General features: G+C 45.0%; 1 protein-coding gene across 7 annotated transcripts in view; it reads left to right on the top strand.

Annotated features, from left to right (window-relative positions):
* LOC135368464 (cell adhesion molecule Dscam1-like) overlaps positions 1 to 25,208 on the top strand; it is a 183,204-nt gene that overhangs the window by 54,978 nt on the left and 103,018 nt on the right. Inside the window, exon 1 of one of the 7 annotated variants that reach the window (XM_064601755.1) lies at positions 14,584 to 15,035. The exons of the other annotated variants lie outside the window; for them this stretch is intronic. Coding sequence (XP_064457825.1) covers positions 14,966 to 15,035 — 70 coding nt within the window. The 5' untranslated portion in view covers positions 14,584 to 14,965. Of the gene's footprint in view, positions 1 to 14,583; positions 15,036 to 25,208 lie in introns of those variants that run through there. 7 annotated transcript variants of the gene reach the window in all.

The raw sequence follows: 25,208 nt of genomic DNA, 5'->3' as shown, positions 1-25,208 counted from the left end.
GGAGATCGACATTATCCACCACGGAAAAAGCAGAAAGACAAGGTTATTTCGCCCTTGACCATGTGGCACCCAGACTAGTCCATTCCAATTCCATTCCGCCTGCGAAAAAAAAAAAAACCTAATTCCAATGCCTAATTGTAATGCCTAATGCCTGTGAACTCAGTCGTGCAATCTCATTCTTCTGTGCCCCACTCTCACCCTCAAAGCATTAAAATCAGGCTTTCCTTTTAAAGTCATCTTCTGTGATCCATCTCATCATTCTCTCACCGTTTGTTAGTCATCTTTTTTTTGTTGTTGTCATCTTTGTCTTTAATCTACCTCATCCTTTCATCATTTGTTAGTTTTTCGTTATTTCCTAATTATTTTTATTTTTATTTATTCTTATTTCTTCATTTTCTTTATTTATTTATATTATATTATTATTATTATTATTATTATTATTATTATTATTATTATTATTATTATTATTATTATTATTATTATATATTTATTTTCTCTTCCCTGTCATTTACTTATTTATTATTATTTCTTATTTCTGGCGTAGCATGCCGACGTCTCGTTTGGCTGGCCTTTCCCCGTTTATTTTTTCTTTTCGTCTAATAAATATATCCCCCCTAATTCCATTCCATTCCAATTCCATACCGGACTCTGATAAATCTGGAATGATTCCCGAATCATTCCAACTCCGGAGTGGCAGCCTCGCAACCCTGGTCGGCACAGTTCCCCTGAAGCCGGCCCTGGACGCCCCCCTTGTCCCCACTCCTTCCTGCTGTCCTCTCTCCATCTGTCCACATCTGTACGTCGCTCCAGTTACTTCGCGACGCTAACGGAATAAAAAGAAAATCTTTCGCCACGCATCTCCTATGCATTTGGAACGTTTCTTTTAGCCTTGAGCGAATAGCCTGGAATGAACGATGCATACCCGATATCGATTTAAATGAGGTGCACATTGTCATATATATATATTGACACAACGACCGAGAAATCGACAGTGTAAATAGCAACCTTGTTTTGCTATGGACAGTATCCCGCGGTCTCTCCGACTGTTTGCCTTCCACTACGCTGCCCGCTCAAGGCCTACGCTCAGTTATAATCTGTTTCGTTCTGCATTAATATAGCTGGCAAACCGTATTTGAGTACGATATTATAGTTTGGTTGCAACGAGCGCACGATCGCGAGGAATGTGGGCTGTGTATATGGGGAATGTCTTGAAAACATGTATCGACGAGAAGCTTGACCTGGAAGAGCGTGTGCTCCTCTTGTTTTGGTCTCTGATCTGTATGCTTGATGATGATGATTAGGAAAAGGTAAAACGAAAACGTTCACTCCCGACGCTCTCAACACCACGTACTTTACTCCGATGAGTCAGTGAGGAAGAAGTTTTTATAGTATTTATAGTACAAATATTTATAGTACTTTACGATTGCGTCTGCTAGATAGTCCTGAAATCCTGCATAAAATATGTTACAAATGTCTAAGGAAACACAGCTACGAAATAGAATAGGAACGATATAAAAGGAAGAAAAGATGGCAACAGCAGACATTTGGTAGGTATGCCATGTAAAAACGTGCTCTCCTGCACATCGCTATGTGTTATCGCTAAAAATAACGGTACAGTAACGCTCTACGGACAAGTGTTTGCAAGTATCCTGGCCTTTCTTCTCGATAAGCAGGTTTAATAAACCAACGTCGTAGTGCAAGAACACATTTTATCCGGCAACACTGTAGGACCATGTCGCGCCGACGGTACATGACAACCGGTTACACAGCGACAAAGCAGAAAAACTCTGCGCTCCTGCGCGAAGGCTAGAAACTTTCTCGCGCGTGAAGTTCATAACTCTTCTTCCCTGCGTACTACATGGCAGCTTTCAATATTCCGTGTATACTACAAGACAAATGAAGCGGCACGCGCCGATACCATAGTTAACCATGCCATAGGCAGTGACACTGCTGGGTCAGACGAGCCAGCGTGTGCAGATTACTTCATTAATTTTGGCACGCGCTCTACTAGACTGCTAAGAAAAAAAAAGAGAAAAACAAAACAAGAAAGAACAACAAAGCATTGTAACTAATGAGAGGGAAACAAGGGTTTAATGAAGCCATTTCCGTGTTCTTTAAAGGCTTTTTTTTTCTTTTAGTTTGCCTCTTTTGGTTGTTCCCTGTCATAAACGTTTGTTCTCTTTGTGTGGAAGCTGGTGTGTTTGCTTGGGTTGTGTTTGTGACGCAGGGCAGTAATGGTAGGTTATGTAAGAGGTGTAAAGGACAATATGTGCTGCGGTCTTCTCACACCGCTCTCTGTTCACCGCTCACACCGCTCGCATTCTGCCTCGTATTGGAAAAATTACAGTTGACAAACTGATAATAGAAGGCGGGCTCCAACGAAAGAAGGAAGTCACTGAAAAGGAAGTCACATCAATTTTTAACGGGCTCCAACGTTCGAAAGGTACGCAGTGAGAAAAAAGTAAGGGTAATCGGCGCATCCCGAGATACTTTCGTAGATTAATTAATAAAAATACAGAAATTTTGTGGTTACTTTTATCATAATTTTGTGTTCCACTGCTGTACACGCGTCGTAGCCCCCTGTAAACGTCATCTTACATCATTCAGTCAGTAATGACATTACAGAGCATTAGTGGACCGTCGACAATGTTGCCATCGAAGTACTGTATCTACCGCACCCAATAAAACGAACAATGCCCCTGCGATACGGGCAGTCTTCAATGTTATTTGACACCAATGGCAATTGAATGAATTGAACTAACATTGAACATGCGTGTAGCGCCACCTAGCGTGTAACGTGTCAATCTGTGAGGGACCATTGGACCCAATGCTGTTTGAGAAGTTGACAGGTTAGACGCTTGATGGCGCTACGCGTATGTTCAATGCAGTTCAATGGCCATTGCTTTCAATTACCATTGAAGCTGCTCATGTGAAACAGGTATAAGATTCTGAGTCACGCACGCTGCCATTACGTCCGGAAGGTACGGTAACTTCACGTTGACTTTACCAACGGTCTACTAACACCAGGGAGTTTTAGGAGACCGTGGGCTTCCTCCGATTCCTTTTCCGTATCGCTATCAGCCAGTCAGCTATCATCGTAGCAACAGCCGATTGGCTGGTAGCGATACGGAAAAGGAATATGAGGGTCCTCACGGTTTCCTTAAACTTTCTAGTCTCTACTATTTGGGACTTGAAATAAGATACCGTTCATCTCAAGCACCGATTGAATGTACACGATAACAGGAATGATAGCGGGTTTTAGTACCCTCAGAAGGTGTTCCCATAACGGCTCCGAAAGCTTGGTAAGCCAATCTTCACATTCCTTCCGCGTGACTGATATGACGTTGCTGTCCTTCGATTTAATAGCTTCCTTTATCGTATCGTTTTCACTACAGTCACCGAAGAGCTTCGTCGAAGCTATTCAGTGACTCTAGTTTTCAAGCAATGTTTCCGATGTACTAAAACTCTCTAAGGCCGATTTCACGCTAACGTTTTTCTCGTCCGTGTTTTTCGCGGAGCCAAAACGGACCCATCGGAACCTACCGGGATGATTGACGTTAGGTTCTATTTCCGAAGCAAACGGATGAAAAATACGGTAGTGCAAATACACCGTAGTTTGTAGATCTGTAATGTGCTATTTTGTTTTCCCGCTCTGTTGATTGAATGTCCATGGGTATGCGAGGGATCCCGCTGTGATTCAGGGTTTTGATTCAGAGTGTGTAATAGCTATACAGCTCTTGCAATGGAGCAGGTAGCACCCATGGTGGGTTGCTGAAAGTTCCGAGGTCAACTTTATTTTACTAATTTACTAAATAACTAACTAACTACGGTAGTGTTAAATGGGCCTAATAGGGAGTTTTAGGAAATCGTTAGCGCTCTCCGATTCCGTATCGCTGTCAGTCCGATATCAGCAACGTGGTGTCAACCTCTCCAAAGGCGACTTCAGAAAATCCCAGAGAGCTTAGCGCCGCTTTGAACTATGGGAACTTGCTGGTAACAAACTAGGAGAAGGTCTCCAAGCTGTTTCGGTTCCTTCGGTCGATTGTCTATGAGGAGTCAAGGTCAGCGAAAACGAATCATGAAAGTGAGTTCTCCCTTCTTCATTCCAGTAATCTCCCAGGATGCAACGCGTCCGCAAGGAGCACTGAGATTTTCTGAGACCTTCGGCAACGTCATCGTGAAACTTCTACGTTTTCCTCAAACTCTCTAATATTAGAGAGTTTTAGTGCATCGTACGCTATCACCTTTGCGCACGCAAGAGATAGCGTGGTGGCCTTGCGCACTGCGCAGAGTTGTTTTTATGTTTTGCACGTGCGCAGGACCGCCAACGTTGTCCCTTACGTACGCCAAAGCGATAGCGTACGATGTACTAAAGCTGACTATTAACACCAACGTTGGGGTTGGATAGGAACTCCACGTCCGATAATGAATACCCGTAAAAGCCGTAGCAACAACGATGAAACGAGTCCCGTATTGAAACACATGTTCATCCAGGTATGCACACGAACGAGAATAAACACGCAACATAAGGCATTATGATATTAATTACGAATCAAGTTCCTTACACCGTTATACGTCATTCATAAGACCTTAAAACCTATATTAATTCACAAAAAAAAACATTCCACGAAATACATTCTACCTCCCTCGCAGTATACTACTTGCCACATACCTTCTCCATCACAAATTAAACCGATCCCTCTTCCGCATAAGGAACAGGCGCGAACGAAGAAAAATCCGTACGTGGAAGCACCAGAAAGAGTTCTCGCATTAAAACTTTTCCAAAGAACGAGCGGAGCTTTCCGTCTCCCGCGAATTAATCGGATAAAGAACGGGAGGGTCGGTTGTAAAGGAATTCCAAGCACAATTTCGTTTCAGGCATCCTCGTTCGCACATCGGAAGTGAATTGGAAAAAGCTGTAAACACACAGCGATGAATCGCAATGTGAGGTTTGTACGACTTGGGTTTCGATGCCACAATGCCGTCGTTGCCTGCCCTTTTATATTTTCTCTCTTTCGTTGAAGAACATGTATGCCTCGTGTGGGATGCAAGTTTTACTGTATCGGGTCGACTTGCAGAACTGGCAGACTAGAAGTTTGGGGTGGCATTCCGAATCGGATATCGTGTTGGTGTCTATGTGGTGTACAAGGGTGCGAGCGACGTTACGTAAATTATGCTTGCTAACTTACAGGTAGAAATGGACTAAATGTGCTAGTTTACGAACTAGGTCACAGGGTTCCCATGTTTCAAAAAGTGGAAAGAAAGAGAGGCAAGAATTCCGAGCATCAGCTGCAAGGTGGATAGAAGTGATGAGGTAGACAGTCCTCCTCACCACGTTGAGACCAGCGCCTTCATATCTTGCTTTTTAATTCTATCAAATCTAATGCCTTGATTGTACCTGATCAGTCAGTCAATCAATCAATGTTTGTTTCATAATGGGAACAACAACAAAAATAGATGCTGACGATGAGATGGGGTGTTAATGGGAAACAGAGAGTCACGGACACGACGAAGGATAAGCACAACAAATCCTTAAGCACGGCAACATTTATTTCGGTAAGGCACGCGCACAACTTATCTCTCTAAAAATAGGCGAAGGGGAGCATGGAAGAAAAGGGAGGAATTGGAGGTTACATTACATCGCTAGGCAACAACAACAACAATAGATGATGACGATGAGATGGGTGTGTTTCATCACTAGGCAAATTCAGTAGACTCTACTAAGAACCTGCTCTGTCTGTCACGTTAAAAAGCAAACAAGACTTCTCTGGTGAAAAAAGAGCTCGGCAACCTTGACGTTCCTGGAGATGAATAACCAACTCCGAGGACGCAGACATCCTTTGCATACTCGACGTATGCTTCCGGAACTGCGCATTTAGACAACGGCCAGTCTGGCCTACATATGAAAACCCGCATTCAAGCTTGCCTGCACTCTCTCCTTTTATTAATGTTTGTTCGTCGTCCTTTGCCATTCTGACGCGCATTGCTAGCTCACAGTCAGACGTCGATCTGCTGTACAGGCCGTTGCTAAGTCGTCAAGAAGGACAAATTTGTCTTCAGTTTTTTCCAAGTCTACGGTTTTGTTTGCTCTCGCTCTGCCAACGATCATTTTCCCTTCCTTTCCTGTTTCGAGATATCATCTTGATGAGCCGGAGGAAGTAATCAGAGCAACGGCTTGACGAGCCCGACAAATGTACTTTTAACGACGTGCAACCTAGGCATATCCAAAAGTATCTTTGGAGTGTCTAAACACATGAATGTACACACTCCGAAGCAAGGGTATAGAACGAAGCGCTACCAGCATTGCTCAGGAGTTCTCAGCATAATCAATCATGCGCAATGGGAACAGGAATTTGAATGCTGCGTCTCGAGTGTATAGCTTAAAAAGTTCACTCCCTGCCGTAATTAAAATAAATATGCCTTGCAGGCCGCATTTGACTCCAAGCAGCTCTCCCGCCAGCCGTTTCCCTCGAAATCAGCATATTTCCAGGGTTGTTCATATTTTGTCGTGACAGCCGCCAACGGGCCCGTGACCACGGGGAGGAGCACATGGGAGAATCCCCCGATCGGCTCGCGAGAATACCACCAATGGTATACCGTCACACTGACGTAGCACTTCGCACTAGACGTCAAAACGTGGAACACACATTTACTCCGTAGGAAATTCAGGATTAGGATTTTGTCCCTTTTACACCAGGTTTGTACGAAACAGCGCAGTATGATTAATATCAGATTTTGTTTGTAGTAGGGCACCTAGCATCGGTAAACTTTAACCCAACGCGCTGGAACAGGCTCGATTCATTCGTATATGACCACCTTTCACTCTCTCCTGGATCATCACAACCTTCCCGTTCAGCTCCAGGATCTCTCTTTCCCCCGTCGCCCACTGTGGATCTCAGTAGCAGTTTTTGCGGTGATTGTGGTCGTATCGTGCAGTGTAAGCAATTATATTCTAAAGGCATGCGTGTGCGCAGTTCTGGCTAACGTTCATGCTGTCAAAAAGAGCAAGGTAGAGTGCGTACATGAAACAGCATATATAGGCAGTGCAAGCGCCAAGGTATATACCACAAGGAATCCTTTGGATCTAAGAGAAGGTAGCTCCTAGATCTCTTTGAATGGTGTCTAGCCAAGAATCTACTAGTCTGGCAAGTTGATCTGTAGATAGATTGCGAATAGGAGAAGTTGGCTTGCACGATCTTCTGTCATTACTTTTTTCATCCCGTCACCGTGTCGATGTCTCTGAATCTATTCCTGGCATTTCTACCCATATCTGTCCGTAAAATGCTTTCATGTCGCTCCACTATGCGAACTATATAGAAAAGAAAAACAAAACGACGCAAAATAAACAGAAGCGAGATGCATAAAGAGGAAAATAATCTCTCACGGACTCTATACGATGGCTCGGGGTATTCGCATATCCTTAAATCTCCTATTGGTTTTCCTTTTTTTTTTAGTCCCTCTAAAAGGGTAGCGCATAACTTCCTTCCACGCAGACAGAGCGGCGACGCCGGCATCGGGGACACGAATCCCAACTCTATCCACCGGATGCATTATTAAGCGGAAACGTCTCACCGGGGAAATGCACGGCGCGAACGATCGGTGATGGTTGCTCCCGGCTCACACGCAAACTTGCACCATTTTCAATTAGCTTTATGCTGTGTTCAGCGTTCCTGAATGCGACAGATGGCGAGGGATGGGTCAGGTCGCCCCGGGTGAATTGCACGGCGGTAGGTTAATACAGTACGCACCTGACTTTTCAGTTCGATGATGCGTTTTATGCACATACACGCAGACGTTCGGTATTCGGTAAGCATAATGGTAGGAAAGGCGAAATATATGAGGGACGGGGGGTATTTTGAGTGACACTCTTTGCGAAGGTACTGAGCAGAAATGCGATAAAAACTGTTTCTTATTCTTCGTAACATTTTGCCAAGTATGTTGGGGACACGTTTAGCTAAAATCGCCTGTCAGTACTTCGCCGTCCCATATTACATCTGTTGCGCTTGAAAGTGTTGTGCCAATATTGTATTTGAAGGTGGACCATGAGCTGCATGTGTTTATTACTCAAAAAAAAAAAAAAAAGAAGTCTTGCAGGACCAGGAGATTTGAGATGAGATAAACCGAGTACCCTACAGTACATATGATCCTGTCACTGTGCACACCGTTAGTCATACTATTGGTATGGTAAACTAGAATGCCCGCCCTATCATTAGCTTCCTCGTTGGGTTGGGTTGGATTGGGTCGGATCGGATTGGATTGGATCGGGGTTGAGTTGAAATTAATATGAAAGTTGTGGCTCATCTAGTGTGGACCATGCTACTCCAGTTCGCTTTTACCACTGAAGGTTGGTTTGTACAAGCACATACCACCAGGGGTTGGTGGTAATAATGATGATTCGAAGACAACATAAAGAATGAACAGAAGAAAACTGATTACGAAATGACTAAAGTAGTGTCTGTGTGTGCAAGACTTCCGTGGATCACCGCTAGCTTCCTCATCTCAAAGCTGTGACGATAACGTGTCATGAGGTCCATACTTTGGTGGGGTCACCGCCTCCAATTTCTTCCTCAAATCGCTTCACGTAACGAAAAAAAGTATTCATAATGTGTACTAAAGAATCCAAGATGCGTAATGAGAATTTCAGCATCCTGTATTACTTTAATAACCCGCTCTCAATCTTTATACTTCGATTCTATCGAGTCAATTACGATCGAGATATAAGAACGAACTGCAAACATTAAAAAAATGGCCGCCAGCAGCAACGACAAAGTAAGCAGGAGTTCTGTCCAAGTTGTTTGTTTGTTTTTGTCCAAGTCCAATCTACCGCCCTTCCGACGTCGGCAGACGACGACTGTCAGTTTCCGTTATCCATTCTCGAATGGGACCACCACGTGTCCCACATCCAGACGATAGAGTGAGCCACTTTTGGCACGACTCCAGAGGATGTTCCCATACGTCTGCCATTGGCTGCTTGAAAGTCCAAAGTAACAGCGCGAATCAAAAACGGCTGCAATGGCAGTGAAACTGCCTGCCGTTTCCGGTCTTCATGTGTACGCTCTACCCTTTGATGGCGAGAAAGATACGATTCCGCTAGCTTAGCGACATACGGTAGAGCTGAGAAACACAAGTTGCAATACCGCAATGAACGACGCTATAAATAGAGAGAGAGGGTGGGAGGGAAAGGGAAACGTACATATCCTGTACAGATACACTTAAAAGAAATATACTTTGCGCGTATGTTTCACACTCTGATACGTCATATCTAACCCGACTCTGCAAGAAATTTGTTGTATAGTCTCGCTCTGGCTCTGCATCGTCGTGCTCTGCAGTATGTCCTGGTGTTCCTCCGTGACAGCGGTCTCCTCTCTATCCTATGATGTGCCTGCGTACGTCTGTGTGATGTGTGCTTCGTTGATGTTTTCGTGATGCCCCTAATGTTGACCTACCGACTCTGCTGACTGTCTACCACAGCACTTCAGCGTCTTTCATCGTCATGCCACATCTGACTCCGTCCATCGTGCCTCGGGGTAGTGGGCCGCACCTCATGTGGCGTCGATTGTTTTTTTATTTCACGTTATCGCCGCGAAGCAACTGTGACTATGAGCGCCGGCCAGACGTGGACAGATGAAGAGAGGAGAGCAGGAAGGATTGGGAGACAAGGGGTTAGTGTGCGTCCTGGGCCGGCTTCAGGAGGAACTGTGCCGACATTCGTCTAGAAAGTCTTCAGAAAACCCAGGGAAAGCTTCAGGCGGCACGGCCGATGGTAGGATTCGAACCCACCACCTCCCAGTCTTCAGCACGACCTTGGCTGGCACCAACGAGCAGACGCCTTAACCCGCTCGGCCATGCCGCTGGTATTTCCTCATTTCCCCATTCATCGTCATTAATTTATCTGTTGTTGCTGTAGCCTTTGCGTGATTTTGAACCCCCAAATTATGACGAACATTGACAATATTGAACGAGGTTCCAACTACACTCGACGAAAGAAAAAAAAAAAAAGGGAGATAGAGAGAGAAAATAATTTGTCCTCTTTGGGGACTAGGTGTATCGCCACAACGATCAGTCCCGTTTCGGACTAAAACGTTTATGCGAAGTTCAGGAGACTATTTGCGGTGCTGCGGTGTAAATATCAGGGTTTTGGGACTAAAAATGGGGAACAATTGCAGCGTAGCGGGGCTAGAAGCTGCAATTGCTCTCGAATTTTCTTCTTCTTCTTCTTCTTCTGTTTAGAGTGTAAGATGCTGCTGTGATTCAAGCATTTTTTGCTGAACCCAGGAAACCAGGGACGTGTCTGCGTGAAACAAGCGCTCTATGAAGGACGTTAAATATATGAAAATATAAGGGATGCAGCGTGTTGAGATTTCACGTCTGGCACATAAAGATTAATCCGCGGCCTGACCACTGTGCCATTGGTGAGGTTCATAGTTCCCTCGCAATGTATAGCTGCTAATTCCAATACTAACGGGTGTTAACGCGGCTCCTGAAGTACCGTACCTGTACTGCATGCCCAATCAAAGGATAATATTCTGAGTCATGCACCTTGCCATTGGTGCCGGTATCACACTAAGAAAAACAAGGGAGTAATTTTGCTCCCTTTGAGGACTAAATGCGCTGCCACAAATATTAGTCCCTTTAGGGAGTAAGTGCACGGGACTAAATGGGAGTCACAGAGTTGGGACTGCAATTTCACGCTCTGTTTTAAAAGTCCCAGGTACATAATTCGTGTGCATGAATGAAAATACTTTGAATGAAATCGTCAACCGTGATATGTCGAGCGGTATAAAATCCCGCAACGTACATAAGGCACAATTCCGCAAGAAATAACTATTTTTTTCCTCTGTGCGAGTGGAAGACCGCCAAGTTGAGCTGAGTTATAGAGCTTTATTCCATCAAATTCACGAAGCGCACATATTTACGTAGACTATGTTGCATTCAGAAGACTATTTGCAGTCCTGGGGAGTAAATTTCGGGGTTAGGGAGCTAAAATGGGGAGTAATTGCAGTCTATGGGGGACCAGAAGCTGCAATTACTCCCCATTTTACTTTTTTTTTCTTACAGTGATACGATAACTTCACGGTGACGTCATCAGCCGTTCTACTAACACTCTCGAATGAATGTCATTGTCATTTTCCTCATTTTCTTGAGTACGTTAAAACGGGTCGTTATTTAAATACGTTATCGACGCTCGAAACACAGGCGAATTCAAGAAACGAATTAAACGAAAATATTTTTTTTATTCCTTTCGTTCCTAATGACCACACGATCACATTTACGAAATACCATGCAGCTAAATGCAGCACGTATGATTCACACAGATATCTGGACCGTATAAATAAAAGTGAACACAATTAGTGCCGTACGTATATAACCACCATTAGTTCCATGCTTTGGAAGCGAAACAGCCATGCAGCACGGACAGCTACACAACGCACGCGTGGATAAATTGCACTGCAGTTGTCGTTTCGTAACCGCGCTTTCAATATCCCGTTCTTTTTGGGGAGGCCTCAACAGAACCGCGCAACCGAAAACCGTTCATTTCGTGCACAACAGAAGCTCTATTGCCCGCAAAGGCTCAAGGAAGGACGATACGAAATAATTAAGGCTAGCCGCATTGTTTTCCGAGTGATTGATCGAGGCCACATTGATATCATCGTAATACACACGCTAAAACAATGAAGAAAGATAAAGATGATCTCTAGTGACATAACCGTCCGTTTCTTGGCGTCTTTTCCTTTTTTTTTCTTTTTCGGAGACGTTCGAACCCCGTTATTTAGGTGCCAAGTTGACAATGGCTGTTTGAGTTAGCTCAGAGAAGAATGTACCGCAGTATTATGGTTCTCTCTTTTCGAACTTCCATAAAAATCGTGACATTCCCGGAAGGATCGATTGCAGAGCGGGTTCTTTTGTGCCTTCATTGGATGCGAGGAACCAAAGTGGAGGGGGGCTCGTTTTATTCAGAGCGCGCGTCTCAAAGGTAAACATGCTGCAATCAGGGGGGACTCCCCTGAAAGCTCTTTCGGAACAAGGCGAAATTGAAGGCTGCAGTGCCTCGCAAAATATTCACCAAGTAATGCGCATCACTGCCTAGGTATTGTGGATGTTTCCTTTTGTACACGAGCGGGCGCATAATAACGGTATAGGACGCTATGTATTATGAATGCTAATACACGCATGGCAAGATTTCTATCGGGCTGACGTATCTTGTGCGGGTTTTAACATCTTAAGGTACGCGTCTGTCTCTCACGACTGAGTACCTCCTATTCCGCACCGGCACCAGCACGTAGTTCACGACCAGGGATTTTCCTACACCCCCCTCCCTGCATTTTTGCAACCCCCCCCCCCCCCGCTGGAATGTCTCAGGTGACCCCACCCGGCTCGGCCACCAACACGTTCTGGTAGTGAGTCCGGCGCAGCGAATTACATCCCGTACTGTCAAACTTGGGCTGTAGGACCACAGTCATGCAGATGATCGTACCATGCATTTGTCCAAAATCATTTGAAAGTGACTGTTCAATGCATGTAATACATATACGAGCAAAAGTGCGTGCGGCCACGCAAACTCAATGTGGTTCATCAAGAACCATTTACGATTTGATTACGCATCTTAATGTTGAAATGTCATTCATAAGGAATCTGTATTCTAATGTACTGGGTTCTAACGTAATAACATGTACAAATAAAACGGGAAAGCTGTGTGGAGATGTCACCATTGTGCCACGATTCTTTCCGTTTCTAAGAAAAATTCCTTAAGTGGAACGTTCACCAGGCATACCCCCCTCCCCCCCTTGAAAGCTCGCCCCCCCCCAGTAGTGAATTTCTGGGGAAATCACTGTTCACGACGCGTGGATGTGGGCCATCGTTTACACAGAGGGCATAGGGACACGTCATAAGTGTCATAGTCATGATCTATTTGTTGTTGTTGTCATAAAGTGTGCCTCTGGCAGAGTCATGGAGGTTGACACGAGGCGTCACGGATAGCTGTACGGAAGCGTTTAATAATACCCACGAGTCACGCAACACGACGTGTGAGAGGTCCGACGTAAGCCATACACGTATTAGTTGGTGCTGCCACCTTTATGGATACCAGCGGCTTGGCCGAGCGGCTTAAGGCGTCCCTCTCGTTGGTGGTAGCCAAGGTCGTGCTGAAGACTGACAGGTGGTGGGTTCGAATCCTACCACCGGCTGTGCTGTCTCGGGTTGTCCCTGGGTTTCCAGACGAATGTCGTCACAGTTCCCCTTGTGGTAGGCCCAGGACGCATACTAACACCCCTGTCCCCCACTCCTTCCTGCTGTCCTCTCTTCATCTGTCCACATCTGTACGCGCCGCACGTAGCCACAGTTGCTTCGCGGCGCTAACACGGAACAAAAAACAAACTTTATGGATTGTCTTCACATTGCATATAATGGAAGCTAGTAGGACACCTGGAAATGTGGAAACCACGCGCGGACTGGGACCAGAAAGTCCTACCGGGAAGAAATAAGAAGTCCCATACTTCTTTCCGGGGTACACCTAGTGGAAACCATTAGAATGAGCACATGGCAGATGTGGTGTGATGTGACAGAAGAAGGGAAAGAAATGGGCAAAATCAGACTGGCTGCCCCAGACTACTTAAGCTGCAGTTAGTTGAAAAAAAGAAAAAGAAGAGAAAGACAGGGAGAAAACCCAGTAGTTTTGGGGCGGGAGACAAACATCCTGAACTAGTGGGAACACTTGTCACAAACGAGGGACCAGAAAGTGTCACAAAATGTCAATCAGATGCGTTTCTAGCACATGGTAGAACTCTGAGCGAAAGCATTGCCCCTTTACAGTGTGCCTTCTTTGTGTCGCTGTGGGGCTATTTATCGTCTACATCAGCCGCTAACAGCAGCGTAGCAAGAAAAATATTTCGGGAGGGGTACTACGGGAAATTTACATGGGGCAGGAGCATTTCACCCTCGCTTCCCTGTCCCAAATGCACTACCAAAGGTACGAGTTCGGGGGATCTGAACCCCCCCCCCCCCTAAAAAAAGAAAGGAGCACATCATTCTCGGGCTACACCACTGGACGCTACCCTAAGCCATGATCCCCTCTTGGGTACTCCTGCTGCAACAGGGGACTACTTGGTCTAACAAGAGAGCAGTCTTGCGCCCTTTCGTGATCGGAAGCCGGTGCGTGCGGTACATCGTTATCTGCTCGTCCAGGCAGTTCCCCATTCTAAACCGTAAACAATAAAACATGCACACGATCTTATAGCATGTACCATGTCTATGCCGCTTTCTAAACAAACATCATCGCGTGCGCGCCATCACTAGAATGCATAATACATCATCTCTCGCATTCGGACTGTAAATGAAAAGGCGACGTTCTAGAGAGGATAAAACGGATTCAGAAGGAAATTCCCCAAACAGATCCAAACCCCTTTTCTCTCCTACACACCAGCCTATTCGCAACGAGCACGCGATCTCCCGCCTTCACTGCGCCTGCGCAGCGAACGTTTCGTCACGCATGCGCGTTGGACGAGCATCGAGTAGCAGCACGTGGGCAAGCTCGAGTTCCAAACCGCGGATCCGACCCGATCCCGAGCTCAGTCAGCGTCTCTTCAAGTTGGGACGTGGCTGGAGAGTTACTGCTACGAGTGTCCGGACCTCGCGTGTTCGATTTTGTCCGCGAATGACTCCTACCGTCGCCTGCTGAATGGGTGACACCGCTGTGTGTTCGTAGTGCGCAGGCCGGGATGACGAATCCCCGACGACTTTAATAGGTGTCTGATACGGGAGATTGTCAGCGGCCTGCAAGGTGATTCCGTGATGTGCTGAGGAAACTCCGCGGGACCAAAACTGATTTCCACGAGAGCACGCGTGAAATTTTGCGTTACGTTTGTGACGGATGCTTCGAAAGACGTTGCGGAAGATTGTCGCGAAACTTGTGTACGGTGTACGTGACATTGGCTGAAGACTTGATTGAAGTGGGACGGACTGGTTAGCGATGGAATTCTACTGGGCTGCTCTCCTGATGGTGGTGTTTGTGGAATTGGAGGCTGTACGTGGCTTTGAAGGTGAGTAGTATTTGGTTTTCCCTGCGTGGGGGCGATGCTTCGGGTGAGAGAATGCGTAGTACACGGCGAGCCGGCTTGAGTCCCTTGCTTTTGTGGATCAGCTATCTGTCTTGAATATCGAAAGTACTGAATAACAGGAACGTCCTTGATAGTATTAGGGTAGCTTCATATCTTTTCCTTTTGGGAGAAGGGAGGAGGTTCAATCTGGGAGTATCGGGATTCGTTGCATTTCTCCCCCTTTTCTCTGAACTTCATTCAGTTCGCGTCACGTGACAACAATTTTGAAGGAATCTGGTCGGACCCAGTACCTGAGTGGAACAAGTTGCTACATGACAACAGGTTTGCTACATATCTTAAGGGAACCAAGATCGAGGTTCATGCTGTTCCCCGCGTTCAGGTCGCTTGTTAAAGTGCTTTGTAACTGTAGCATCACACGGTATGTTACTGTACCGTTAGGTTCATTCGTAACAGTGCAGCACAAACTGCAGATATTTGTTGGACGACACTGCCGGAGGTCAAACCGAGTACGAACCTGTCTGCTACATAATGACGGATTAGAAAGGACGGCATAATGAAATTATTTATTTTTTTTCGGCACGTGAATCATCTGCTACCAGGAGTGTCCTACGATTCTAGGGGTAAAGGCAAATTGAAAGTGGTGTATTTTGCGATACTTCTTCTAGTTTTATTTATGACATGTCCTTTGAATCTAGGACAGTTGAAACTGACGCATACTGCCAGAAATTTCCTGATTTTATTTTTTTCACGAGAACGTCCGCGCCATAGATGCTAATATGTGACACGGAGTATGTAGCTGACTTCCAATTTGAGATGTGGATTGCTTATTTTGCTTAGAACAGGAATAGGATATCTACCTGCATCAACAACACTCTCAGCAACTCTCTCACCGGCTGGTCCGTCCCCAGCTCTTCTTTCCCATCTCCGCCGTCCCACTTTGTCGTCATTCTCTTACTCTTCTGACTCGAGGAAGCTCTACCTTCTTCACGTTTACATCCCGCTAGCTTGCATATTTCCACTATGTTCTACGAAAGAAATCTTATATGTTTCGTGCTGCCGTGAGCAAGTAATTGCAGGTAGGGTGCTTTCGTGGCTCCCGCCGTTCATATATAATTCGCATTGTTCGGTATTTCGCTATTCGAGCGCAAGGCGAAGTATTTGTACGCGTACATGGCAAAAGAAGTGACAAGCATATTCCGTTGGCCCAGTGAACCACCTTCCCTAATTACGTTGACCAGCGGCATGGCCGAGCGGGTTAAGGCGTGTCTCTCGTTGCTGGTAGCCAAGGTCGTGCTGAAGACTGGGAGGAGGTGGTGGGTTCGAATCCTACCACCGGCTGTGCTGTTTGAGGTTTTACCCGGGCTTTCCGAAGCCTTTCCAGACGAACGTCGGCACAGTTCCCCATAAAGTCGGCCCAGAACGCATACTAAACACCCTTCCCCCACTCCACCTAACATACATCCCCACTTCTTCCTGCTGTCCTCTTTCCATCTGTCCACATCTATACGCCGCTCATAGCAACAGCTGCTTCGCGGCGCTAATGCGGATTTAAAAAAAAATACGTTGAGACCGGCCTACTAAGTAATTATCCGAACTGCAGAACGCGTTGCCAGTTTTCCATAACGGCATCATCATCGTATCGTCATCACCATCAGTGTATTTGTTGCTGCTGTTGTCGTCTCACGCGGTAAAAGCTGTGGTGTTCGTATTCTGTATTCCAGATACAATCCACATGTACTACGCACCAGAGCGCTACCCAGTAAAAAAGTTATTACGAAAGAAGTACCTCAACTACACGACGACAGCTTGCTGAACAAGCTGTCGTAGTAAAGTGCAAGCGTAGGAGTATCTGAGATTTGATATTGATTTCTATGCGGTATTGTTGGAGCCATTGTCTCCGTTCTTTTTCTTTTGTTACGTTAGCCGAATGATAGAAAACAACATATTGAGCTACTTTGTTGCCTTGGATAGGAAATCAACTGGAGTTCCTTAAGATAGGGTGTATGGCAACTAAGGTATTATGTACCTGCACGTGCCAGTCCTCTGACGTATGTGGACGGTACGCTACGTTATCTCAATCTGCGACTCCACATGGAAAGATCTCACACGTTTCCCTACCAACGCTTTGCTAAGGCTCCATTACCCTTAAGGACGCAGCAACAATACTTTGCTCGATAAAACTTTCTCCTGTTACTTCTTCCTCATGCTGAGTATTCTTCAACTTCAGCACCACTTTCTTTCTCACAAGTTGATGTTTTCGCCGTTGCTCGCACCATTTAACGTTCTCTATTTTTTTCCTCGCAAGACAATGCAGAGCAATTCGCAGCTTCTCAACGTTTGCGACCAGCACCCTGGCGGTCGATATTTGGACGTTGCACTGTGTCCACAGACTTGAAAGGAAGAGGTTGAAATAAAGGAACGCAAAGAGAAGCAACGCAATATAAGATGCTGAGATGGGAGAAATTTTCTCGACCGATCTGCTGGGGCTTCATCGGCCACACAAGCGAGATGGCTAGAGTCAGCGACTTTTTCATTTCTCTCTCTTTTTTTTTTTCGAGTTTGCCCGACATATTCTTTCTTGTCAATTTACATAAAGGATAAATAACACCTTGCGGCTCGTATAATCGGTGAATTATAATAGGTTGCACCAATACAGCGGGCTGACTTTAAAAAAAAATATTTCTACTCCTTACCTCACCCTCTTTTTCTTTCTTCGTTCGTGTATAGAACTCCGTCCCAGGTTTGTAAAGTAGCATATTTCTACGAGCCGCAAGGACGGACACATGTGGACAGTACGAAGACGAGAAATATATAGTTTATGAATATCCTGCCGTGCACTTGGCGCTCTTCTTTCCTTTCTGAGGGCCACCGGCCTCCTTCACGAACTGTAGGGATTTCCTTCCCTCGTCATCCTTTCATGTGAACCTTTTTGGAATGGGGTAGGGTCCTGCACCCAACGCAGGGAAACATCCCACATCATCATCATCCATTCATCTATGTTGTTGTTGTTGTTGTTGCATATACGCGTATGTGCACACGGACAGATCCTGCCCCAAGACTATGCGTCTGCCAGTGCCATACACAGGGAGAACATAAGCGTGGGTTACCAGTTGTCGTTGTTGTTGTTGTTTTGTTAAGTGACTGCTGCTTTTTACCCTGTAGTATACGGGCTGTGCAAATAGTTATTCTAAATCCAAAGTGGAATAGGAAGCGAATACGATACGAATAGTTATGTACGTACTATACGGTTATAATTAGGGAGTGACTTTTTCGGGTTAAATGCCTTTCGCAGATTCGGGGGGGGGGGGGGGTAAAAATCAGGCGCTATTTTTAGATCTGTAATTCGGGGAGAAATCGGGCGATAATTGTGCCTTCGGGTGTTTTTGTTTCTCCTCTTGTATATTAAGTCCTTCCTAAACTCGCTTTTTTTGTTCTTTTGCGGGATCGTGACCTTCCAGCGGTAATCCCCGAACGCATAGACAGTGTTGACACACATGGGTGTATTGCTGGGAACGTAAGTGACCCATTCTTACATGTGTTACACGTGGCTTCCTTTGTTCATCATCAGTGGCAACGTCACTTGAGGATTTCATAGTGACTGGAATTCGGGGAGAAGTCGGGTGTAACCCAAATTGGTCGGAGGTAAGTTCGGGGGGGGGGGGGGGGGGGGAATACCGGGCGGAACCGGGTTTAACCCGAAAAAGTCACTCCCTAGTTATAATACATCTTTACAGGGTATGTACTGCTCGCGACACTGTTGTCTGAAATCGCCGAGTAGTTCTGCAGCCCATATTTCCTCGATCATCATAGAACATGTTGTTTCAATATTGTGCTTAAAGGTGGGCCATATGATGCACGTGTTTCTTCCTCGAAATAAATGATCTTGCAACACCTCGAGATTTGTGATGGGACAGACCACGGAGTGCTGATTTCAGACAAGATAGTGTCGCAAGCAGTACGTCATATGCTATCTCTTTGTTTTATACCCTCTCTCGTGGCGTTGTCGGGCTTATGGAACTATTTGAATATATATTCGGTCTGAGTCAGACATTCCCTTGGACTAGAAATTCGAATACAGATTCGCTTCTGTATTCGAAAAATTGAAATATTCGCACAGCCTACTACTACTAGGTACTAAAATAAAAACAGGTTCAGTTGAATTGAGTAGCTCGAGCTGTCTACTGGAACAGAACTCAGAGTGCATCATGCCCATTAAGCTCACTAGCGGCACCACTTCAGTCATATTAACAAACTCAACATGAGTTATAAAGGCAATGCGACAACTAGGATTCCGGTGAACAGCAGTTCGTATACCAGTTTTCATGATCGAACAGCGTTTCAGTTGAAACCATGTACTGACGCTTTATTTGCACTCTTGACCGATGTATTGAGCCAACAAAACAAGCCCAATCGCCTCACTATGCAACTCACTTATTTAGAAATATTGTACCTAACCTTTTCTTTCTCTACTTCCCACGTACACTTTTTTGTATTATCAGTAACCTTAGACAATCCGTAAAACTGCAAAAGAAGTGAGTACACCACTACCAGAAATGGAAGCACCCGAACACTCCTGACTTCCTCCTCCGCCAAACCTGTTTCTGCAGAATTATTCCCTACCATTTTCTATCGCGGCACATACAAGTTCGCGCAGGCCGTTACACACCATAAACTTAAACCCACTTTTCGTTTCTTAACTTAATGCCATAGCTTTTTCCTCCGTTCTTTCGTTTCTCTTTTTCCTTTTTTTTTTCTTCTTCTTCTCCGTTTTCTTTCTTTATAACCGGCAACGTTATCATTGAGCGTTTCACGTCCATCCTACGGTGGACGTTAAAATAAAGAGCACGTTTCTCGGGGCCCCGTTTGCGTAACGATTGTCCTTTGAAAGTTGGGCGCAATTATGCAAACGAGCAGCGAAATCACCGAAAATCTTTCGCAAGATTATGCCTTCCTTTCATAACAACGCAGCCTCTAAGTTAAATGGCTCATTTGTATATGAGGCGATCGTTGCGACGGGAAATTGCTCGAGAACGTCGGTCCCAAAGTTGGTGGGCTAAGGATGGAAATGCACGTACGAAATGTACGTTGGTCAGAATCGTTTTTAACACGGGCCGAAGTCCGGCGCAGCGAGGAGATCTGTGGCGTTGTAACTGAGGAGACGGCTTTCCCGCAATGTGCGTCTTAGTGAGGTGAAAGCACGCTTTACAGGAAGCCCGTTCCGTTGCCGTTCTGGCATAATGGAGGCATGGTACATGTTCGTCTGTGCTAAACTCAGAATAATGAGTCCATAACGTCAACATCGCAAACTAATCTGTGGGCTACAGCACAAATTAAAGGGAACATTCACTTCCCGTGTTTCTGTTAGCGTTTGAGATTGACGGCCCCTAGAGATTTAGGCGGGATCGTCGTCCTGCAAGGGCGCTATCGGAGGTGGTGGTCCCTGGGAGGGGAGGGAGGGAGGTTGTCACACCCCTATTAGCTGGCTACTAGCGTGTATACTCATATAAAATATATGTTAATGTAGGAAAATTTGAGGACGCGCGTTGTATGATCTTCGGGGGCTGCTGGGAAAATCCCTGACGGTTGCTGATTGCACTATGTGCTGACGGGTCAATTCAGCAGTCCAATTTGGACATGGATACAAAAGGAACTTCGTAAATATTCAAACATTCACGTTCTCATCTCTCACCTTAAAAATAATGATATACCTAAGAACGATTTCGAAACATTGTACCAATAGCTACGCACTTATTACGATATGAAAACATTGTAACTTAATCAAGTTCATCCCAAAAGAATGGCCTTCACAGACATTCATTCCCGACCTCCAAGCAATTATGTCATCACAGCGTCTCGAATACGACCACCCCGAAACACATCTGGTAATCAGGACGAAGCCATTCGGGCGCACTAAGCAGCAAATAATGTCCTGAAACTTACGCATAATTTCATTTTGAGCGCCGGACGTCGGAGGACGCTCGTACCTCAGGGTTGCTATAGTCTCCCTTCTCCCTTCGGCTGTCATCAATTACGTATTAAGCGACCTTAATGCATATGCATAAGGACTAGGGCCCTTTCGACGTGCCTTCCCCTGTGGTTCGGCAGAGAAAGAAAGCAGGAACCGGAAAGCCTCTTAGGGAGGTCTCTGCGGGATTAAGAGCCACATCGTACAGCGGAAGACCTTTATTCCCAAATAGTCTGTGCGTGGCCGGGAACGGGAGGGGGACTTTGCATACTGAATTGGTCATGAAGTTAAGGGAGCTTACGAAAAGTTGCCAGAGGGCGGTGAACCGAGATTACATGCCGGTATCCACTGCGTCGTTGCACTGCTTTGCTGGGCTGCCTGCCTTAAGGAAGGTCTTAGGACGGTCCTAGAACGGTTGTCAGGTGTTAGTGGCTCTGAAACACCGTAAGATACAAGTACACGTTTAGTGAGTCGACGTTTCCGTGTGTGTGTTTTTGTTACAGTTCATTATGTTTAGGAGGAGGTTACATTGTATGGCGCTGGTTGCTGGCCCTTTGTGTGGGTGGACGTTGGACAAAATTTGTTGTGCAGTTATGTGAATGTATTTTATGGTAGAAAAATGTAAAAATAATCTTGTTCCATCTGTGTGATGAACTTGAGGGATTGCCCCCTCTCGTGTTTGCTCTCACGGTATTCGTGCCTCAAGTTTTAGATTAAGTGGAATTGTCGTATGGAATTTATTGTACTCGTAATCAAAGATGCTAAGACTTTTTTTTTAGAATGGTAAGTCTCTTGCATGGCTACACTTTCCATTTCCCGCTTTTTCAACAATTAAACATATCTCCCTCTCCCCAAAGTTGTGATGAGAACCTGAAAAAGCAAAATCTATAGTTCAATAAAAGTTTATCTAGCTTTTGTACTTTATTTGAAGCGCGTGTGAAACTCATTTAGAATTTCTATAGGACGTCGCCATGGCACACCTCCGCGTTTCGAGCGCTTATCTAACACGCACGTTAGATAAGCTATGACATTAAAATTCTATTTCATGAATTTCCGCAAGAACCGATCGTCTCGCGTTAGACAGACTCGGCAAGCGACGGAAATGGTGTCGAGATTCCTAGTTGAAGGCGGCGCAATTTCCGCCTAAGAGGTCGACACTCCGATTGGAAGTTTTGGAACGTCGCACTTCGTTCGTTACAGACCTGTCCGTACCCATTACCATTACACGAGAAGCGATCCTTCATTGCACGCTTGGATGCTCCCTATGCAGATCGATGCGCCGCGCAACGGAGCGGACGTCTTTCACTTCCGGTGCACGGATGATTTGCAACATCACTTCCGTCCTGTCTCGACTTCTTGTTCACGGCATGATTTACGACTTCGTGCTGCACGAACACTGAGCGCCAATATATGTATGTAGCATAGTAAGGAAGCATCTTAGCATACTTGAACAGACTTCTTAATTATACGCTGTGCCCAATATTAATCATCCCATCGCAAAGGATGGCGATTTACGAGTGAGACTCGTGCACGAGGCAGTACGAAGTAATGTTTATTTATGGTGTCACGCAACGGGGAATGCACTTTATGATTGAGCTTTTCGTGATAGCGAGGAACTATAGAGACTACGTAGATTACATATGATGCAATCGCAGAATGCTGGTTTAGAGAGATAGCAGTCCATGTATTGCCAGAGCGTACTTAGTATCTACCTTGAGCACCGCCTCTTTTCGCTAGGGGAGCAGGTAATACATTGAAGTAACGCAGCCTCCATAGAATTCTGTATTAGGTACTGTCTCTCAGCACATAAAGATCGCAGCGTGCGCCCAACGTATACACATTTTTCAAGTTGCCTAAAGAAGTTGGTAGGACTAAGCCCGGGTATAACCTCGCTTTTACGCAACAAGGTCATGTTGTAATTCAGCAAGACTAAGAACAGTAGCGGTGTTCTTCGTCTCCGATTACCGGCGTTAGCTCATCAGTTCCAGCCGACATTTCGAACCCATGAGCATATCCACTCTATAGCTCCAATCCAATTCAATCCAATCAAATGATGTAATCGAATAGATAGATAGGTCAGCAAGCGATGTTCGCAACTGAGGAGTAGAAACTTCCTATAACCTACTGGCTGTCACCTCTCCTTCCCTTGACAGACGGCCTCCACATCAGCTTACCTCGAAGAGGGCGTTTTACAGACTGGATATGGCGCTTCTCCTGTGTGCGCCATCGGTAATATAACCACCGCTATATATATATATATATATATATATATATATATATATATATATACAGGGTGTCCCAGCTAAGTGTATACAGATTTTTAAAAATATATAAAACACTTTTTTAAGATGAAATCAATTGCAATATAGCATATGCTGAAGGGCACTCCCTATGAGGGCATTAGCAAAGTCCAAAGGCAATGTCTTAATTAACTTTCATTAATTAACTTGTTAATTATAAAAGCTACAAAGTTGTCCCAATGAGAACATCTGTTCCTTTCGGTCACCTGATATCGTAGCCGTTTCCAGAACAAAAATCCGTTCGATAGATCGCCCGCAAAAAAATCGTGAAGGAACGCCATTTTGTTCTTTATTTTGTTCATTGCGCTTCTTAGAAGACGCGTCTTTCCTTCATCCCCAATGTGAGAGGGAGAAAGAGCACACTATCGCCTCTCGCGTCCTGGAAAAAGATTAAAAGGAAACAGAACATGCAACCCAAGATAAGGCCAGTTCCGATAGAGTCACCCGATACATTTGTTTTTGTTTTGCTTCCGCAAGTTAAAGCTCATCTTCGACGCATGAGGCGGCACTGTGCTCCTTCCCCCTCTCACGTTGGGGATGAAGGAAATACGCGTCTGCGAAGATGCGCAATGAACAAAATAAAGAAGAAATGGCGTTCCTTCACTAATTTTTTGCGGGCGATCTATGGCACGGATTTTTGTTCTGAAAACGGCTACGATAACAGGTGACCGAAAGGCACAGATGTTCTCATTGGGACAACTTTGTAGCATTTATAATTAACAAGTTAATTAATGAAAGTTAATTAAGACATTTGGACTTTGCTAATGCCCTCCTAGGGAGTGCCCTTCAGCATATGCTATATTGCAATCGATTTCATCTTGGAACAAGTGTTATATATATCTTAAAAAAAGCTGTATACACGTAGTTGGGACACCCTGTATATATATGTGTGTGTGTGTGTGTCTGTGTATATCGGTGCTTATATATGCACCGCTTAATTTTTATTTTAATATCGCGTGCGCTAACTTCTTTTGTGTGCTCGCTATAACGTTGTTCCTCAGTAGTCCCGAATGTTTGAACATGCATATATGAAAGGAATAAAAAAGAAAAATAATTGTTCCCTAGTGTGAGTTTCTTAGAGCGAAAGTTTTTTTAGGGTTAACCACCGTGTAGGTGCGTCCATAGTTTGAACAAAATCCAGGAGCATGACATATCCCCTTTTTCAATATGAGAACGCACGCGCAGGGTTTTCGTGCAGAAAAAAACAGTTTTCACGGGTCGGACTTTCATGGCGACGGCAGGATGGCCGAAGTTACCTTTGTGCAGTGCAGTAGCCTAGATCGTGATTATCGTGTTGCTAAATGAGCAGAATCTTGAAAATAACGTTCTGCATGGCCAGCAAAATATGACTTATTAGCACAGTGCGCACGTTTTTCCGATTACAACACTCACTAGCACTGCTGACACGGTCACGTGAGGTAGGAAGAACATGTTTTTCGAGTGGAAGCCGAAGTTCATTTCCGTATCGTAGCAGAATTTAAGCTACACCATTTGTATGCATGTGTAGAAAAGGGGCCTGATCTGGCTGTCCATCCCATTGACACGCATGCATTTCCCGTTTCTTACGTTCCTGTAGCGAGTCAATAAATTGCAATATGGTCCTAAATTTTATTTACTAGGTACATACTGGTACGTAGATGTCATTGCAACAAAAACACTAAAAAGGGGATAATTCGACTTATCCCCTTATTGCATACAGAGGTTCAATTGTCCAACTTGAACCACTCCAAAGCAAAGGGCGCTGATGATAAAATTTACCCTCTCGAAACGGATGCGGGTTTGACGTCTTACTCTTATATATATATATATATATATATATATATATATATATATATATATATATATAGTTGAAATAAATGGGAGACAAGACGAAAGTAGGGAAAGTAACAA

This window comes from Ornithodoros turicata, chromosome 9, assembly GCF_037126465.1.
Source record: "Ornithodoros turicata isolate Travis chromosome 9, ASM3712646v1, whole genome shotgun sequence".
In the NCBI taxonomy this organism is placed as follows: Eukaryota; Metazoa; Arthropoda; class Arachnida; order Ixodida; family Argasidae; genus Ornithodoros; species Ornithodoros turicata.
The sequence above is the reverse complement of the archived record's forward strand: the minus strand, read 5'-3'. Positions and strand labels throughout refer to the sequence as shown.